Below are 21200 nucleotides of genomic sequence, written 5' to 3'. Positions count from 1 at the left end.
CAATTTCTAGCAAACTAGGAAGGTATTAATAAAGAACATCAACTAATCATCAATAGCAGAATTATCCTTAATTTTGAAACATTGGAAGGATGTCCATTAAAACCAAACAAGGTTACTGGCTGTTACCAGCATTTAAATGAACTGGAAGTTCTGATAAGTAAAATAATATATGGAAAATTAAATAAGTGGTATAAAGATTGGGGAATGGGAGGATTATGGGTTATTTTTAGATTCTTCTTTATACTTTTATGTATGCTGTGAACTTTCTTCAATAACCACAGAAAAGCATTATAATAACAAGATAACCGGGGTGCCTGGGTGGCTCAGTCGGTTAAGCGTCCGACTTTGGCTCAGGTCATGATCTCGTGGTCCGTGAGTTCGAGCCCTGCGTCGGGCTCTGTGCTGACAGTGCAGAGCCTGGAGCCTGTTTCAGATTCTGTGTCTCCCTCTCTCTCTCTGACCCTCCCCCACTCATGCTCTGTTTCTCTCTGTCTCAAAAATAAATAAACGTTAAAAAAAAATTTTATAATAACAAGATAACTGATTCAGAAAATAAGCACTCTTTTTTTTTTTTTTTAAGCTTATTTATTTTGAGAGGGAGACAGCAGACAGCGGCAATCAGAAGAGGGGCAGAGACGGGGCGCCTGGGTGGCACAGTCGGTTGAGCGTCCGACTTCAGCCAGGTCACGATCTCGCCGTCTGTGAGTTCGAGCCCCGCGTCGGCTCTGGGCTGATGGCTCAGAGCCTGGAGCCTGTTTCCGATTCTGTGTCTCCCTCTCTCTCTGCCCCTCCCCCGTTCATGCTCTGTCTCTCTCTGTCCCAAAAATAAATTAAAACGTTGAAAAAAAAATTAAAAAAAAAAAAAAAAAAGGGGGCAGAGAGAGAGAATCCCAAGTTTCTACACGGTCAGTGCAGAGCCCAGTGCGGGGCTCGAACCCATAAACTGTGAGATCGTGACCTGAGCCAAAATCAAGAGTTAGATGCTCAACTGACTGAGCCACCCAGATGCCCCAACGCTCATTTGTATGAAAACATTTGTTTAAAAAAAGGAAGAGAAATTTTTGTCGACAGTATAATCATCTATTTATGAAATCCCAAAGAATCAACTGATAAACTATTAAAGTGGTTGCACATTAGAATCCCTGAGAACTTTAAAAAACACCAATGCCTAGGCCCCTTTCCATGCCTTCTCCTTCACCTTCCCTTAATACCCTTGGAAAGTGAAAAGAAACCCAGAATGTAAGGAAATACAGTTTCAGTGACACTGTGCACCTTCCTGTCTTTGAGTATAAAAATGAAGATGGCTTGTATGTCAATCTTGTAACAATTTAGGTTCCCCAGAATCATAGGTTAGACAATATGGCCGATAATTTTGTTACATAGCATTAAAAAAAATCTTGCTTCCCGCTTAGTAACACAGAATATATTCAAGTATCTTTTCTATTCATTTTGACATACTTAAAGATAAATCTTATCCTAGTCGAAATTGTGAAGTACTTTAAATTCTGTCCTCTCTGTTGTCATTCTTCATTTCCATATACCAAACATCCCAATTTTTTGTTTGTTTATTCATTAGGGAGCCCTAGTCCTTGCCCTGGAGGAGGATCTTATGGTCTAGTGAGAGCCATAGAGGTATAAATAGATGGTTGCCAATAATTCTTCTTATTTTGCTTCCAGATGTCTAGTCCATGGTTTAAACAAATTTGTCCTGACCCTAAAAACAAGTAATTTATTCCTTTTAAAAATACATTTTGGTAAAGGTGAGGAAGGGCTAATGGAGAAGGGACGATTTATATTTTTTGGTGTCATCTTTTATCTCTCATAGCAGCTTTCCAGACCTTTGCCATTTTCTTTCTGACCCAGCCTTCTGCATTTTTACTCTGTAGATTAATTTCTCTTCTGTTACATAAATAGAATTTTTTCTGTTCACTAGATTTCTTCCTATGCTTCTCCAGATAAAGCAGAACAGCAAATCAGAGAATCAGAAGTGCAGCAACAACTATATCTGCTCTTCTACTTCTTTAGAAGGCTAACCTTTCCATCTGGGCTTTGATTTTATCATAATTTTTGTGGGATGTTGCTTCCATTATTTCATCTGTCATATCTTGAGCCTTTTCCATTCCTGTTATCATTGAGGGTTTTTAGTTGTAAACAAACTTGAAGAGAATAAGTGAAAACAACATTAAAGATTGCGAATCCTCCATGAAGGCTGTGCATCCAGGAAGTGTCCAAATCACAGCATCAAACTGTTTTAGTGAACATGCTGTTGCCATTGGACACAGGCGTCACAGCTTATATCATCATATTGGGCATGTGATATCGCAATTCATATTTCTGCTCTTTCAGCCTCTGAAAGCTGGATATATCCTTACCCTTTTGAAAGAATGAATTCTTCATTGAGTCTTCTTCAGGCACTATGCTTTTTGTAAACTATAGGTTACCCAGCTCCTGGTAGGCATGAATCCTTTAGCAGGAGAGACTATGAAAATGAGTTGGTTTTTTTCCCTTTCTTTTTATAACAAGGCTTTTTTTGTTTTAGATTTTTAAAATTATTGTTACTTTTGAAATATAATTTAAATACAATGTTATGTTAGTTTCAGGTGTATAGCATAGTGATTCAATAATTGTATACATTACTCAGTGTTTATTATGATAATGTCACCATATAATGTTATTACCATATTGTTGACTGTATTCCCTGTTGCTGTACTTTTTATCTCTGTGATTTACTTGTTCTATAACTAGAAGTTTGTACCTCTTAATCCCCTTCACCTATTTTGCCCATTCTCCCCACCTGCCTCCCCTGACAAGACATTTAAAAAGCCAGCTTCTGTTTGCCTTTGTTATTTTCTCTTTATTTCTGTATCTTTATTTCTATTCTCATATTACACTTTAGTAGTACACAACTTTTAAAATGTCACCAAATTCATTTTTGTGTTGACTCAACCTTGCATCTGTTTCCTTTGTCTGACATGGGGCTTCTGTGGATGTCTACGTAGGCTTTTAGCTGTAAAGCCCTAGGGAGCACTTTGGGAATTGTACTGTCGTTGGCCCATGCCTGACATGCCTTTCTCTTTATCCTTTTTCCTAATTGTTCTTTAAAACCCAACTTTGGGGCGCCTGGGTGGCGCAGTCGGTTAAGCGTCCGACTTCAGCCAGGTCACGATCTCGCGGTTCGTGAGTTCAAGCCCCGCGTCGGGCTCTGGGCTGATGGCTCAGAGCCTGGAGCCTGCTTCCGATTCTGTGTCTCCCTCTCTCTCTGCCCCTCCCCCGTTCATGCTCTGTCTCCTTCTGTCCCAAAAATAAATAAATGTTGAAAAAAAATATATTAAAAAAAAACCCAACTTAAACTTTACTTCTAAGGTGACTTCTTTTCTCAAAAAATTAATCACTTCTTCTGTTGCATTTTTAAATGTATTTGATTTAATATTTCAACACTTCCATTAGAGTTGTTTGGGCATAAAAACTATCTTATTCGTCTTTCATTGCTAGTGCATAACAGAACTCCTAATCTGTAGTCAGTATTTAGTAAATATTGTAATTCAACCATTTGTAGGTTTTATTTTTTGTAATATGTATGTAATTTCTGAAAATTATGACATGCATGTAAATCAGATATTAGTATGTCAGGAGCTAGAGACATAACCCCCAAGTCAAACTCCTTTAGAGTTGATAACAAATACAAAATCAGGATCTCCTCTATAAGGTGTGTGTTAATGAGTTAACTGGCATTTTTGAGGAGAGGGGAAATACAGGTGGTCTTTGACTTACTGCTTTTAATGGGCAGGTGTAATCAAAGAATCTTGAAGACTGATTTCAGTGCAGACTACGTAGCAAATAACATTCTGGTTTTCATTCTGAAGGATTAACACCATTTAGTGAATAGGTACTAGAACCAGCACTTGTATGTTTATTATGATGGTATGGAACTTTCCTTATTAGCTGCATCACTAATGATACATTGTTTCACAGTTAACTTTTGGGATGTGAAAATAAATTTGGTTTATCAGAAAGCAGGCTTTTGTGATGGCGTTCTTCACTCTTCTATATTATAGTGATTTTTTACTATTTAAACAGTTTAAGTGTTATTGCGGAGCATGTATGGAAAGAGGCAAATGTACCATCTTGCTATATACTATAGTGGTTAATGGGATCTCTGCTCTACCATCTCCTAGCTGAATGAACTTGGAGCAATTTCCTCCATTAGTGACTTCACCTGAAGTTACTGTGTTGTCCCTGTCTTGCTACTTATCTTACTACTTCATACATTTCAAGAATGTTTTTGAACATCAGTTGAGTAGGAGACATTGAATGATGAAGAGCATCAAAGAGCAGTGTGTCATACACCATTTTTTACCCTTAAGGTACTTAGAGATAACGTTTTAAGGGAATACATAAAAGGTTATTTCTCGCTCAGGTAGGAAAGGATTTATTGATGAGATGTCATTTGATTGGACTTGGGAGGGCAGGTGACATGGGAACCTGGACATGAATTTGGCCTTTTATTCCTATTAAGTGGAAAGCTTTGAAGGTTGTTTTATGGAGAAATGTGATAAAAGGGCATTAGTGCAGGAAAAAAATTGGTGATAATATGAGCTGATTATCCATCAGCAGGATGACCCATTGGAAAACTATTTTAATATTCTAAGTAAAAGGGAAATGTTGGCTTGACTTAGGATGGTGATGGTTAATTGAATGCAAAGTATAGATGGAAGAGATGTTCAGGAGGAGTTTTAACTGTGACAGAGAATATACAAGGCTCTAGGAAACTTCTGGTAATTTGGACCATTCTATCTACTAAATACAATAGAGAAATCTGTATGATATTGGAACATCTTAAAAGTTAAGAAAATAAAAAAATAAATTTAAAAAACAAAAATCAAACAAATCAAAAAATTAGTAAAATAGGAATAAGAGAATATGGAAATCTAGAGAGATGAGCCAAGCATTCCAGTCTGCTTTGCCCTGGAAGTATGTTCTGATCTAGAAGAGGTAGCTGAGAGACTGAGCTGTGATTTTTGTTGGCCCCTTTGCTTGGGGAGAGGGGGGAAGTGGGGAAAATTAGGCCCACTTAGGCAGGAGGATAAGGTAGGGGCACTTGGGTGGCTCATTCGGTTGAGCATCTGACTCTTGATTTCTCCTTAGGTCATGCTCTCGCAGTTTGTGGGTTTGAGCCCCATGAGAGGCTCTGTACTGACAGTGCAGAGCTTGCTTGAGATTCTTTGCCTCTGCCCCTCCCCTGCGTGTGTTCTCTCTCTCTCTCTCTCTGTCTCTCTCTCTCTCTCTGTCTCTCAAAATAAATAAGGAAACTGAAAACAAAAAAAAAGAATTTCTGGAAGAATGAGGATTAGGTAAACCAGCTCTTCTGAAGATTGAAGATAATATTCATGTCATCTGGGTGGTCCAGACAACTTTAAGCCTTGAATATGGATTAAGTTGGTCCTAGACTATTAATGTATCCAGGCACTTGACAGAAGCAAATATAAATCTTTTCTGGGGAAAGAACATTAAGCTCTCAAGCTATAACAAAATAAGCAAAATTCACTCAGTGAATTAATTTTAACAGTACATTGGACAAAGCTAACGAGAGGTTTAGTTTGCTAAAAGATCAAACCACTATCTAAATTAAGTACATACACTAAAAGATGGAAAATACAGAAGGAAAGTTAAGAAACATAGAGGATATAATGAGAAGATCTCATTTAGTTTTAGGAGAGAATGGCCCAGAGGCAATTATATGAAGATATAATGGCTGATAATTTTCCAGATTGGTAAAAGAAAAACATGCCACAGAATTTAAGAAACCTAACAGTTCCCATGCATAATAAATAATATTTAATTGATTCTAAGATATTTTAATGTGTTTGAAATTTGAATACATCTTTCAATTGACGGCACTTTACAGTCCAACAATATTGAAATATTGACTTATGTGAAAAATTTCCCCTTATCACTTTCTGGTAAGATCACAAAATTTCAGCACCAAAACATTTTAGATTTCATGAAATATGGTAAAAAATCCATATTTTGGGTGGGGGGAAATGCACGTTTTAAAACATCATAGTACAACTATAGAAACAACAGCAAAAATAGATAATCATAAAAGCAATAAGATACAAGGCAGATTACTTTCAAAAAGCAAAGATTTGTGTATATATAATGTATATAGAGAAAAAATATAGGGGCGCCTGGGTGGCGCAGTCGGTTAAGCGTCCGACTTCAGCCAGGTCACGATCTCGCGGTCCGTGAGTTCAAGCCCCGCGTCGGGCTCTGGGCTGATGGCTCGGAGCCTGGAGCCTGTTTCCGATTCTGTGTCTCCCTCTCTCTCTGCCCCTCCCCTGTTCATGCTCTGTCTCTCTCTGTCCTAAAAATAAATAAAAATGTTGAAAAAAAAAATATATATATAGAAAGCATACATTATGTATTCTTTTTTTTTTTTATTTATTTTTTTTATGTTTATTATTTTTGAGAGAGAGACAGAGACAGAGAGCAAGCAGGGGAGGGGCAGAGAGAGAGGGAGACACAGAATCGGAAGCAGGCTCCAGGCTCCGAGCCATCAGCCCAGAGCCCGACGTGGGACTCGAACTCATGGACGGCGAGATCATGACCTGAGCCGAAGGCAGCCGCTCAACCGACTGAGCCACCCAGGCACCCCTATTATGTATTCTTTTAGAGGACAGCTGACTTCTTTTTTTTTTTTTTTAATTTTTATTATTTATTTATTTATTTATTTACTTATTATTTTTTTTTATTTTTTTATGAAATTTATTGACAAATTGGTTTCCATACAACACCCAGTGCTCATCCCAAAAGGTGCCCTCCTCAATACCCATCACCCACCCTCTCCTCCCTCCCACCCCCCATCAACCCTCAGTTTGTTCTCAGTTTTTAACAGTCTCTTATGCTTTGGCTCTCTCCCATTCTAACCTCTTTTTTTTTTTTTTTTTCCTTCCCCTCCCCCATGGGTTCCCGTTAAGTTTCTCAGGATCCACATAAGAGTGAAACCATATGGTATCTGTCTTTCTCTGAGGACAGCTGACTTCTTAACAGCAACAGTGGAAGTGATAGTAAGATGGATACCTCAGTATGTTGAAAGATAGTAAATGCCAATTTAGAATACTGTGTTCATGGAAAATATTTTCATAAACAGTACTATCTTTTAATTAATATAAACCTTTATGTTGTAACTAGCCTTTGTATTTTTTTAAGTCAACATTTTAAGTTATGTCAATGTTGAAGTTTTGAATATTAATAATTGTTATTTAATCAACTGTTTGAATATTAAGGGAAAAAATTGGGGAATGCAGCCTAAGTTGTGCTCAAGAGTAGAGTGTATAACCTTAAATGCATATATAAGGAAAGCAGTGAACTAAGCTTTCATATCGAGTCTCAAGTAATGAGCTAGATGTATCAAGATAGAAAACAAGCAACATAATAAATTTAGAGAAATTACAAGAAGAAATAACAGAGAGCAGAATTTATTAAAATAGAAAAGAAACCTATAGTAAAGGGGATCAAACCAAAAGATTAAAAAAAAAACTGACAACATTGACACCTTGTTGAGATTAATGAAGAAAAAGGCACAAATAACTAATATCAGAAATGAAAAAGAATGTCCCTTTAGGGTGTGCCTGGGTGGTTCAGTTGGTTAAGAGTCCAACTTCGGCTCAGGTCATGATCTCCTGGTTCATGAGCTTGAGCCCCGTGTTAGGCTCTCTGCTGTCAGTGCAGAGCTCACTTCGGATCCTCTGTCTCCCTCTCTCTCTGCCCTTACCCCATTTGCATGCTCGCTCTCGCTAGCATGCGCGCTCTCTCTCTCTCTCTCTCTCTCTCTCTCTCTCTCTCAAAAATAAACATTAAAAAAATGTCACTTTGAATCCTGCAGATATTTAAAAGTAATTATAACCTCATAAGATAACTGTGTCAATATTTGAAATTTTACTGAAAGGGATAAATGCTTAGAAATGTCAGTTTACTGAAATTGACATAAGAAATAAATAGAAAACCTATATGGGCTATCACTATAAACTGAAATTTTCTGTGGAGAAAAGTAAGTCCAGATAGATACATTTGGAAGTTCTGCCAACATTAAATGAAATAGTAACTCCAACTTTATATTCTCTAACCTTGTACTCTTCTAGAAAACAAAATGAGGATTACCCACCTTCTTAAGGCTGTCACAACCTTGATTCCAAAACCCAAAGAAATATTACTTGCCAGTTTCTCTCATTTACATAGATGCAAAAAATAAAACCCCAAATATTTGCAAATTGAATTCAGCAGTACATAAAAAGGAAATAACCCAGCCTTGCCAACTCCAGTTGATCCCAGGAATCCTAGGTTGGTTTAACCTGGAACAATTCAATATGGTCACTTGAACAAATTTTAATGGGAAAAAAACAGTCTCAATAGATGCAAAGGAGCAGTTGCTAAAAATCAGTGTAATCATTCATGATCTTATTTATTGATTTTTAAAGCTCATTTAATTTGAGAGAGGGGGCAGAGAGAGAGGGAGAGAATCCCAAGCAGGCTTGGTGCTGCCAGCTCAGAGCCCAGCACCAGGCTTGATCTCACAAACCATGAGATCATGAACTGAGCTGAAATCAAGAGTCAGACACTTAACTGACTGAGCCACCCAGGCACCCCTCATTCTTGATTTTAAAAAAGAAGCCATTAGCAAACTAGGCACAAAAGAGAACTTTCTTAATGTAGTAAATCTGTAAACATACCTGTTGAGATATCATAGTTCATGCTGAAATGTTGAAAAGATTTCCCTTTCAGATAGAGTTTAAGACATGAATATGTATTATTTTCACTTCTGTTCTACATAATACTGAAGAAGATTCTAGCCAGTAGTATAAAAAAAGTATCACAGTTGTAAAGGAGATGATAAACAGTTCATATTCACTGATGATATGAGTTGCGTATATAGCAAATCCAAAGGAATCTACAGATAAGTTGTTAAATGATTTTAGAAAGATGGTAAAAATAAATTTTATTATTTTTTTCTCTTAGTATTTACACACATATCTTTGACCCAGTAATTCCACTCCCGGGTATATACCCAATAGAAAGAAATATGCACATCTAAATTGAAAGTCATAACTGTGCTCATAGCAGCATTATTCATAACAACTCCTACCTACAAACAATGCAAATGCCTATAGATACATGGATAATTATGGTATATTTATATAATAACTATTCAACAATGAATTCAAAAATAAATGAATTAGAGCTACAAGTGACTGTATAGATGAATCTTAAAAACCATCATCTTGAAGGACGCCTGGGTGGCTCAGTCAGTTGAATGATTTCGGCTGATTTCGGCTCTCAGGCCATGATCCCAGGGTTGTGGGATCAAGCCCTGCATCAGGCTCTATACTGAGAGTGGAGCCTTCTTAAGATTCTCTCTCTCTCACTCTTTCTCTCTAAAATTAAAAATATATATAACACAAAACTATCATATTAAGTGAAAGGAAAACCTCTAAATACTTATTTCCTATATGAATTTGTTTATATGCAATTCAAAAACCAGCAAATCTAGGCCATATTGTTTAAGGATGTATATTTAGGGAGTAAAACTATAAAGAAAAACAGGATAATGATTACCTCTCGGTGAAGAGGAGTTTGTTAATGAGAAGGAATGTTTGGAGTGTTTATGAAGTATTTGCATTATTCTAGTTCTTGTCCTGGGTTGTGGTCTTTGCATTATAAGTTTGTAAGCTGCTCATGGATATTTATGCACTTTTCTAGAATTGTGTTATCTCACAATAAAAATAATTTTAAAACACACGCACATAGGAAAAAGAACAACCTTAAAAGGGAAGGTCCAGTTTGTTTTTGGATTGTTTTAGGATTAATAGTACCTTTGGTTACCTACAAGTAAATCAACATATTTCCAAGACAGTTTTCTCAACTGCTTTCCTAGGCTCTACTGTCATGTCTGTCCTAAACTTAACTTAGACCATGTGAACTTACTTTATCAACCTCCACTACCTTTGTGGTTCTTACCACATCAAAGCTATACTGACTTTTAAAAACCTTCCATACTTTTCACTCTATTCTAATTTTTTTTTTAATGTTTATTTATTTTTGAGACAGAGAGAGACAGAGCATGAATGGGGAGGGTCAGAGAGAGGGAGACACAGAATCTGAAGCAGGCTCCAGGCTCTGAACTGTCAGCACAGAACCCGATGCGGGGCTTGAACTCATGGACCGTGATATCATGACCTGAGCTGAAGTCAGATGCTTAACCGACTGAGCCACCCAGGCGCCCCTCACTCTATTCTATATGTCTGTACTTATTCGTCTACACTCTGTTAGGTTGCCTTTGACTGTTCAGGACCCAGTCTCCTCAAGAGCTATATTATATACAGATTCAGAGAGCATCAATAATATTTCATTCTGAGGTTGTGCTCACAGGCATTGTGTATAATTCTGTACATCACATACAATTTATATGATGCCCTTAGGATCCCCTTAGTCTCTGAATTCTTAACACATTTACTGTTAAGTAATTTTAACTTCTTGAAGTTAGTTGCTATTTTCTATACTTTCCTAGCATTCTCCTCCCACCTCTTGTATACTTAGCATATCAGATTGAAGTAACTATCTATATTTTTCCTTCAGAGCCATTAACACTACCACAAACCAGCACAGTTCCTAATATAGTTGCTTAGTATGTAAAGGAACTATGTAACAATGGATATTACATATATACTGTCTTGTGTATTGTTTTTCCTTTTTTTTAATGTTTATTTTTGGGAGAGAACACAGTGTGAGCAGAGGAGGGGCAGAGAGAGAGCAGGAAACACAGAATCCGAAGCAGGCTCCAGGCTCTGAACTGGCAGCACAGAGCCCAACATGGGGCTTGAACTCACAAACTGCCAGATCATGACTTGAGCCAAAGCACATGTAACCTACTGAGCCACCCAGGCACCCTATTGTTTTGTATTTGGATGACTTACTTTTAGTGTTAGCATAGCTAGATCTTATATTTATTTTCTATTTGTTTTTAAAGGTTTTATTTTTTATAAATGTTTTTATTTTTGAGAGAGCTAGTGGGCAGGGGTAGAGAGAGAGGGAGACAGAGGATCCAAAGCGGGCCCTGCGCTGACAGCAGAGAGCCTGAATTGGGGCTTAAACTCACAAACCATGAGATCATGACCAGAGCCAAATTCGGATGCTTAACTGACTGAGCCACCTAGGCTCCCCTTAAAGATTTTATTTTTTTAATGTATGTTTATTTTTGAGAGCGAGCAAGCAAGCAAACAAGCAGGGGAGGAGGAGGAGAGAGAGAAGACGACACAGAATCCTAAGATGGCTCCAGGCTCTGACCTATCAGCACAGGGCCCAGCCCAGGGCCCCAACACAGGGCTTGAACCCATGAACCGTGAGATCATGACTGAGCCAAAGTCGAACGCTTAACCGACTGAGCCACCCAGGCACCCCTAAAGATTTTATTTTTAAGTAATCTCTACACCCAGTGTGGGGCTCAAACTCACAACCCTGAGATTAAGAGTTGCATGCTCTTCTGACTGAGCCAGTCAGGCGCCCTGCATAGTTGGATTTTAAATATACTTTTTTGTTCTAGAGGCTCTCAACATTTACAGCCTGAGGACTTCGCATTAAATATATTGAAACATTGTGAGCAAAATTATAAAATGATATCATTCAAAATGTTTTGTATATATTTTTTATATTTCTCTTTAATTGGAATCAGATCCACTATTGCATGAATCACAAGTAATTTATTTCATTTTATCTAAGTTGTGCTGCTCATGTGTAGCAGGAGGAAAGCACCACTGAGTAGAGAAGAGGCTGTAGACACTTCCCTTGCATGCACATATTTGGACAGAGGTCACAGAAGCCACTGTCTTTGTTTTCTCAGAAGTAAAAAATAGTTAAAAAAAAATAATGGTTCTTGTCATTTTGGGGGCCATAGTCTCTTTTGAGAAAATAATAAAAGCTTTGCAACTTTTCCTCCGGTGGAGGGGTACAGCGAATAAACGTGTAAATCAGTTATAAAGTTTTGGATACTGTAACATTCTTGAAGTTCCAGAGGCTTTAGGTTAGAAGAATTTGGTAAATTGAAATACTCCTAATTGAGCCAGAGAATGTGGACAGCTACCTGTGAAGGGAATAATCATTACCTTCTTAAAATGTCAGGCATAGTTTCAGATCTACCTTAAAAGTTCATATGAGAGTGAGGCATATGGCAGGCTTAGTAGAGCATGTGACTCTTGATCTTTGGGTCATGAGTTTAAGCCCCTCACCGAATTTAGATTTTACTTAAAAATAAAATCTAAGAAAAAAATAAATCATGTGAGAACAAAATTTTATTCTTCATAACAGTCTTTAGATTAGCAAAATGTTGTTGATAGTTAAAGCTGGATGATGGGTATGTGGGAGTTCAATTTACTCGTCTTTTTTGACTTTTGTATATTTAAATTTTTCTGTAATAAGTGGAGATGGGAGCCTTTGGGGAAGATGGCATAGATTATTGTGTTTCTGTTACAATTGTGCGAATTTAAGACTAGAGTTATTGTACATCTGTTTCACTGAAGTTCGTTTCTTAATATACTTGCTTTCATCATGGGTCAGAACCAGAAAGCATAAAAGATGAGGGAACAAATGGCAGAAAGTTTCTCAAAAATTATGCAGTAATATAAAGAAGAATGAAACCTTGCCATTTGCAACAATATGGTTAGAGCTCTAGAGAGTATTATGCTAAGCAAAGTAAGTCAGTCAGAGAAAGACAACTAATGTACGATTTTACTCATCTAAGGAATTAAGAAATAAAACAAAGAAGCAAAGGGAAAAAAAGAGAGGCAAACCGCAAAATGACTTAACTACATAGAACAAACTGGTGGTTTCCAGAGGGGAGGTGAGGCAGGTACGGGTTATATAGGAGATGGGGATTAAGGAGTACGCTTGTGATGAACACCAAGTGATGTTTGGAATTGTTGAATCACTATACTGTACACCTGAAACTAATACTACACTGTATGTTGACTAACTGAAATTTAAATAAAAAATGAGATTTTTGTACTGCAACTTATTTAGTAGCTTCTTTGTCAGAGTGGTTTTTTTGTTGAGCAGTAAGCAAGCTCAGGATCATGCTGTTTTGTTGTTTTTTTTTTTTTTTGTTAGGGTGTTTTTCCCCAGTGGGAGAACAGTCTTTGAAGTCTCAAAAAGTATTTAAAAAAAATACATGACCAGTATGTTTATTCCGCTTTAAACCACATGTAACACATTAATATTACAATGAGAACGAAACTTATTTTTAGATTAGCAGAAAAAAACCCACAAAACTGAAAAAGAATTTTAATTAATGTTTATTTTTGAGAGAGAGTGAGCACACATGTGCATGCATGTGAGCAGGGGAGGGGCTGGGGCATGGTATGACAGAGGATCTGAAATGGTCTCTGTGCTGACAGAACCATGAGACTCATGAACTGTGAGATCATGAACTAAGCCAAAGTCGGATGCTTAACTGACTGAGCCACCCATGCACCCCAATCACAAAACTTTTTTTTTTTTTTTTTTTTTTTTTTTTTTTTTAATTTATTTTTGGGACAGAGAGAGACAGAGCATGAACGGGGGAGGGGCAGAGAGAGAGGGAGACACAGAATCGGAAACAGGCTCCAGGCTCTGAGCCATCAGCCCAGAGCCTGACGCGGGGCTCGAACTCAGGGACCGCGAGATCGTGACCTGGCTGAAGTCGGACGCCTAACCGACTGCGCCACCCAGGCGCCCCAAAACTTTTTTTTTTTAATTTTTTTTTTTTTTTTTTTTTTTTTTTGAGAGAAAGAGTGCAGGAACAAGTAGGGGAGGGGCAGAGAGAGAGGGAGACACAGAATCTGAAGCAGGCTTCAGGCTCTGAGTTGTCAGCGCAGAGCCTGATGCGGGGGCTCAAACTCACGAGCCATGAGATCGTGACCTGAGCTGAAGTTGGACACTTAATCAACTGAGCCACCCAGGCACCCCACATGACAAAACTGTTAAAGCAAGTTCTTATAGACATGTATAAGCCCTCATTAGATTTGTTTTCTTATGAGGGCCAAAAGATTTTCTATTCTTCAGTCCATCCCTTTCTATCCCTAAGTTTTAGTTTTTTACCTAGTAGAGGTTCATAATGTGTGCCAGTCATCTTATGTTCCGATTTTAGTCCTTCTTTTGAAAGAATACCTTTAAAAACCACATTCTACTCTAAGAGCCCTTTTTTAAATTTAAATTTTTATCAAAGTAACACATCTACAGTTAAGTGAGAACTGTTTGCTTCAATATTTCTTAATAGCATGTCTATAGTACCATACTGTACTGCATCTACTGGTTTCTTTCTATGGAGTATGAGTTTCTGAAACTAATGTCTATATGTGGGAAAGCCGCCTCTCCTAGTCTATTTACTGTGGTTCAGTTTTACTGTTCTAAGACTCCTTTCCATGCCCAACGATTATTTTTGCTTTTCATTAATATGATAACAGTTCTTATCCATCCATATGATTTAAACAAACTTAAGCTATTCCTTTGCTCCTTTGACCTTTTGTCTAAGTATACTTTTTCTAAAATTGGAAAACTGACACCATTAGAAGCAGGTTAATGGGACCCAAAGAATAGTTGAAATTGTAATTCCTAGAAGAGATGTTGGTGTCACAGACCTTTTTTGCTTTATGAGAACTATAGTTAATTAAGGTACAGAGTAATTGTGACTGTTCTGTCGCCTTTTGAAATTGAAGTCTGGTACCCATAAAATGCCACGTGAAAATATTGAAGCAAAATGATTTGGTTATTTAGAAGTAAAAGTGTGTGTATATGCATATTTATACATGGATGGATATATATATATATATATGTATAATGTATTTGTGTACATTATCATATATGTGTGTACTTTCGTTTCCTCTCAGACTTAACAGCAATAAGATAATTGACTTGTTATAAATATGTATTGGAAGCATTAAAAAAACCTGTAAGGAGGATTGAACTTTAACAGCCTAAAAATATGCAATAGAAAAGCCCACCGTATAACTTTAAATTAACCTTTTTGCTTTTCTGATTCTGTTGTGAAAATAAGTTCTTCTTCAACAGTGGTCTATTTATGAAATGTGCAGCTGTAGGGGCTTTTAATATAAACCCCTAATGGCAAAATTAAATATTGAAATGGTAAACAAGGATGCCGCCATCATTGAAAATTCAAAAAGCAACAATTTCCAGCTATGTACCCTATCATGTCTCCTCTCCCCACAATCAGACATAGTTCTTAGGCTGTAACTGTTAGCACCTTGAAATTTAATTCAAATTGTTTGCTATATTTCTGTCTAGAAGTCAAGTAAAATGAAAAATTTAAGATCTAGGTATTCTGTCTGGAAAGTTGGCTAATTAAGTGCCAATTTGCTTAACTATATTTCTGTAAAAACACTGAATGAACAGAAAGAATCCTAGAGAGAAAAGAGGATTTAAAAATATCTGCTGAGAAACCTCTCCAGTAGCCCTTCTAACAATCTTAATCTGGAGAAATCTAGGCCATGTGAGAGAGAAGGTGGGGATACTCTTAATTGTGCTATTCCTGACCGAGGAGGGCCTGCACCAGAGGAAAAACCACACGGCTATTCTTATTTTTATTTTCACTTCCATTCTTATTTTCATCACATGAATGGTTTTCTCAAAAGGGTGGGTGGCAGGAGTTGCAGGAAAAGAGGGAAGCAATGTCCTAGGATAAGCTTTGCAGCTGTTTGGTAAAGTCATTGAAGCAGACAGAAATACGTGTTAACTGATTAAACAAGATACCTGAGCTGCAGTACTTCACCCTGAATCAGTCAGTCTCTTTTCATTTTGGCCTGTTTTACATGAGGGAAGATGTATGTAAAAGCTGGCATACTAGCAATAGTGACCAGGTAAATGGGAGTTAAGAATACACCCATACTCTTGAGCACGTAGTCCTTAATAAAACAATAAAACAATCAAAATTAGAAAGAAGAAGCAGGATGCCTCGGTGGCTCAGTCGGTTAAATGTGTGACTTTGGCTCAGGTCATGATCTCACGGTTCGTGAGTTCGAGCCCCACATCAGGTGTCCATACTGACAGCCCAGAGCCTGGAGCCTGCTTCAGATTCTGTCTCTCCCTCTCTCTCTCTGCCCCTCCCCCACTTGCGCTCTATCTCTCGCTCTCAAAAATAAATAAACATTAAAAAAAATTTAAGGGGCGCCTGGGTGGCTCAGTTGGTTGAGCATCTGACTTTGGCTCAGATCATGAACTTACTGTTGGTGAGTTCAGGCCCCACATTGGGATCTGTGCTGACAGCTCAGAGCCTGGAGGTTGATTCACATTCTGTGTTTCTCTCTCTCTCTCTCTCTCTCTCTCTCTCTCTCTCTCTCTCTGCCCTTCCCCCATTCATGATCTGTCTGTGTTAAAAATAAAGATTTAAAAAAATTTTTTTAATTTAAAAAAAAAAGAAGCTTCTCTGTTCTCTTAAGGAAATTAAAATACACATAGACTCTGTGAGATGAAGGATCAAAGATGAATTGATAAAACAAGATAAAAAGGAAGCTGAGGAAAGTAAGAAAAAAAGGACACGTAATAATCCCGCAGAACTTGAAATCACATTGGGAACAGCAAGAAACAGAGCAGACACTATGGCAAATAGAGCTACATACGACGGGAAAAGGACAAAGAAGGAATTAGCAGATGGTAGACAGGAGGACAAATTAACAAAGACTGGGTACAAATCCACCAGGACACAGTCTTAATAACTAAAAAGAATCTTGAAGTAATTGAGGCCTAAATGGCATTTCAAAAAACAAACAAACAAACAAACAAACAAACCTGAAAGCTAAGATAAAGCCCATAGAACGAATAGATTTCAAGAAAGAAGAAAGAAAACAAAATTACATATATGCTAGGTGAAAAAGGATTTGAGTTATAAAATGAGAAAAATTATTTTGACCACGGACTTTGATAACAGCAGGTATCAGAGGGAAATGGATATGGTCAATATAAAGCATGTTGGGAGATGGGGGGCAGATTTTGGCCAAAGTGAGCATTTGAGTTATGTGTAAGTAATTAGGTAATCAGGTTAACAATCAGGTTAAGGAACAAAAAAACAGTTTTTATTATCTTGAAAGAAAAGTTATATAATATAAAAATAATGTAATTAGTGAAACAATTACATAAAATGATAATCAACTAGGAAAAGCTCCAGGAATTTCCAAACAAAACCCCAGAGGGTTACGTGTCAGGTCATATTAACGACACTCAATATATTTAAAGTTGACAACTGAAGAAATAGGCTTGGTGTGCCCCTAGATGGCTCAGTCGATTGAGCATCCCGACTCTTGATTTTGGTTTAGGTCATAATCCCAGGTTTGTGGGATTGGGCTCCACGTTGGGTTCCGTGCTGGCAGTGTGCAGCCCACTTGGGAATTTCTCCCTCTCCCTCTGCACCTCCCCTGCTTGCACACACACACACACCTCGCTCTCTTAAAAAGAAAAAAGAAAGGAATTTTTAAAAAATAGGCCTAAGTACAGATTTTAAGTTACATTTAGTGAAAATAAATTAGATTTCAGTATTTTCCAGATAACCATTACAGAGTCGTTGTAGACCATGTAATCAGTAAAAATAGAAACAAAAAGAAGCCAATTTTTAAAATGTTACATTTCGTATAAAATGGAACTTAAAGAAAAAGATTTCTAGGACCACTATGTCCAACAGTATGAATGGATTCTTCACCTTTCCATTCTGCTTACCTGGGCAGTATTTGAAAATTCTCTGAAGGCTCCTACAATGTATCAAAAAGCTTATAGTCTTTCTTTAAGAAATACATTTAAAGCAGGGGCACCTGGGTGGCTTAGTTGGTTAAGCATCCAACTCTTGGTTTTGGCTCAGGTCATGATCTTAGAGTTCATAAGTTCAAGCCCCACCTTGGGCTCTGTGCTGCAGCATGGAGCCTGCTGGATTCTCTCTCTCCCTCTGTCTGTGCCCCTTCCCCCGCTTGCTCACTCTCTCAAAATAAATAAACTTAAAAAAAAGTAATGCCTAATGCAAAGAAATTCAAATTTGTTATATGGATTATCTTTAAGAAGTTACTCTAAGTCAGTTACTCTTTAAAAAGCAACCGAGTGATTATAATATTCTTCTAGACACAGGTGCTACAGTAGTAATAAAATAGTACTGATGGGATTTACATCTTGGCAGAGAAAGCATAAATGATTATGGAGTTGGTCATGTGATAAGTGTCGTGCAGGAGTACAGAGTTCCGTGAGAATGTTATACAGGGAACCTTACCTAATTTGGGGGTTTGCAGTGGGGAAAAACTGAGGGTTAAGTTGAGACCTACAGGTAGGAGGAAGTGTTTAGGGTAGTTGAAACACCCTTCAGTAAATAGCCACTTTAATTTAAATGAAATGGAATCCCTGCTTGATTCCTTACTACAAAAAATTTCCTTGTGAATCAACAGTTTTAATGGAAACAGTTTAAGCCTAAATAAGTCATGGATGAATTTTTATAATCTTTAGGTTTAGGGATCTTGCAAAGCTTGATATGAAATCCAGAACCCACAACAAGATTGTATGGTCAGTATGCCTACATAAAAATTAAAAGTGGCAATTAAACACCATTAAACAAGTTGAGGGCAAGTTAGAAACTGGAGGAAGAAAGCAATGCAGGAGACAAAGGGTTGTTCTTCCTGTTGATACACTGAACTCATAAATTAATGGTAAGATCTTCATAGAAAAATAAAATATGTTCAGCCTCACTGATAAAGAAATGTAAGTTAAGTCTAGATATTTCTCTCCCTATCAGATGGGCCAAGGTTTTAAAGTAGAATTACTTATGTGGAACATCTAACTGTCCCCTAGTATAAGGCTGGTTACAGACACGTCTGTGTATGCAGAGATTGCTGTTTAGAATGATCACCAAAGTGTTAGGAGTTAGTCATTTCATGTAGTCAAGTTTGGATGGCAGAAGTTTGTCTCTTAATGTCAGCATGAATATTTTTTCTGACAATGTATTTAATTGGTTTACCTGTTCATATTTAGTGTTAGCTTTATATGCTTTCTGCTTTTGAGATAAAACTTGATATCTTAGGTTTTCTCAGAAGTAATTAGTAGGAAAGCATTTTATTTTCTGCTCTATATATTTTGATTAGCTAAATCATCATTAACAGCTTTAACTTTATATGAGTTCCCCTTTTATAATGTATGGACATTTTGATTAATAATTTGATCATTTTATTGAAACATACTGTAGTCAAAGTATTTATAAAAAGATATTTATCAGTCTAAGGAGAGTGATTTGTTCTCATTTGAGTGATTTCCTGGATTTACTTTCCATAGCAAGTGCTTTGACACAAAGCTTGAACAAGACCTGCATTTAAAAAAATGGAAATCTCTTTTGAGTATCACTTATTTTTTAACTTGAGAGACTCCTGTTTGTATGTAAAGAACACTGTAGTTATTGACACCTAGGCTTTATAAGCTAAAAAGTAATTGACCAGATTTTTCATTAGTTATATTGATTTACAGATTGCAATTTTTTTGTATCTATTGCTTGTTCCTTTAGAGTATTAAGATATTTTGGGAGGCCAGCAACCATGTCTCATCTGGATTAATGGGAAATACTGTGCTAAGTATTTGCCACTGTCTTCTGTTAAGAAATCTGCAGGGGCGCCTGGGTGGCTCAGTCGGTTAAGCGTCTGACTTCGGCTCAGGTCATGATCTCACAGTTCGTGGGTTCGAGCCCCGCGTCAGGCTCTGTGCTGACAGCTCAGAGCCTGGAGCCTGCTTCGGATTCTGTGTCTCCCTCTCTCTCTGCCCCTCCCCTGCTCATGCTCTGTCTCTCTCTGTCTCAAAAATAAATAAACATTAAAAAAAAAAAAAAAGAAATCTGCAGTTCACTTGAAGCTCTATAAATCATACTTGGCATTCTGTGCTCTTGATACTAGATGGTGAGCTACTTAGGTATACTTAGAAACCTGTTGAAACCTGTATGAAAGGCTAATATATAGATTATTTGATATAAAAACATTTTAAGGTATAGTTTTTTGTTTCCTCCTTCCACCCCTTTGCTAGTTAGTTAAAAATTACTTTAAGAGAATAATTAGAAAGCAAATATATTTTGTAGAATGAGACACATGTAAATGATTTGTGGGGTAAGATATGCTTTGCAGATAGTTTACTTGCTAATATATTTAAGTTGGTGTAACTAAAATTATTAATAAAATTACTTGTATAAAATACAACCTAGCCTTTTAAAAATACCACTACTCTTTATAAGGTACCATCAGAGATAGTAACAACTTTCATTCTTAAGTTTTACTTGTAGTACTATTAAAATAGTAATAGCCTAACCTTCCAGGATAATAACAAAGACCAAAACAGCAACAAAGCTCAAACTGCTTTCATATATATATGAATTTTTTTTTTTTTTTGCTACAGTTTGTAGCCATATACCTCATTTCCTCTGAGCAAAAAAAGGTTATGATTTGGGTTTATTTTAATTCAGTTCATTTCTGTTCCCTATAGAAAATCAGGTTTTTTGAGAGCTCTAACAGTGTGCTATTGCTGGGCTCTCATCCTTTCTGTTTAAATAATGCAGGTACTTTGATGGAAACCTGGAGAAGCTCTTTGCTGAGTGTCATGTAATTAATCCAAGTAAAAAGTCTCGAACACGCCAGATGAATACAAGGTCATCAGCACAGGATATGCCTTGTCAGATCTGCTACTTGAACTACCCTAACTCGGTGAGTATCTGGTAGTTTAAGGCCAGCACTGACTCTTAGTTTCAGAGGGTAAATCAACTTTCATTATTTAAACAAAGGGAGATCTGGGAGTTTGGGATTGTATTGTAGTAAAACAGTAACCTATCAGAATATTAAGGATAAAGGAAAGGAAGAGGAAGAATAGAGCTTGTTCTTTCCCCTTCCTTCCCTGTTTGCTTTTTAAGCAGCAACTTGTCCAGGTTGTCATTACATACCTAAATCTATTCTGAGTTCATTTTACTATCATGGGAGAATTGTTCAATAGGTGGGCAGTGAATAGAATAATTTTTCATCCAAAATAAAACAGATTTAAAACTAACATTTAAAAATATCCAAAACACTTATAAAATATCTTTAATAGCATTTTACTATGGAGCTTTCAGGATTTTTCATAACCAAAGATTTTCACTTATGCAGATCCATTCTAATGGAGATTCTTAA

At 37.0% G+C, this 21200-nt stretch overlaps 1 protein-coding gene across 1 annotated transcript in view; it reads left to right on the top strand.

Moving 5' to 3' along the window:
• ARIH1 (ariadne RBR E3 ubiquitin protein ligase 1) overlaps window positions 1-21200 on the top strand; it is a 124666-nt gene that overhangs the window by 53952 nt on the left and 49514 nt on the right. The window contains exon 3 of the mRNA XM_047862377.1: window positions 20597-20741. Coding sequence (XP_047718333.1) covers window positions 20597-20741 — 145 coding nt within the window. The remainder of the gene's footprint in view (window positions 1-20596; window positions 20742-21200) is intronic.

Source organism: Prionailurus viverrinus, chromosome B3 (genome assembly GCF_022837055.1).
Source record: "Prionailurus viverrinus isolate Anna chromosome B3, UM_Priviv_1.0, whole genome shotgun sequence".
In the NCBI taxonomy this organism is placed as follows: domain Eukaryota; kingdom Metazoa; phylum Chordata; class Mammalia; order Carnivora; family Felidae; genus Prionailurus; species Prionailurus viverrinus.
Note: the sequence above shows the minus strand (reverse complement) of the source record. Positions and strands in the feature narration are given on the sequence as shown.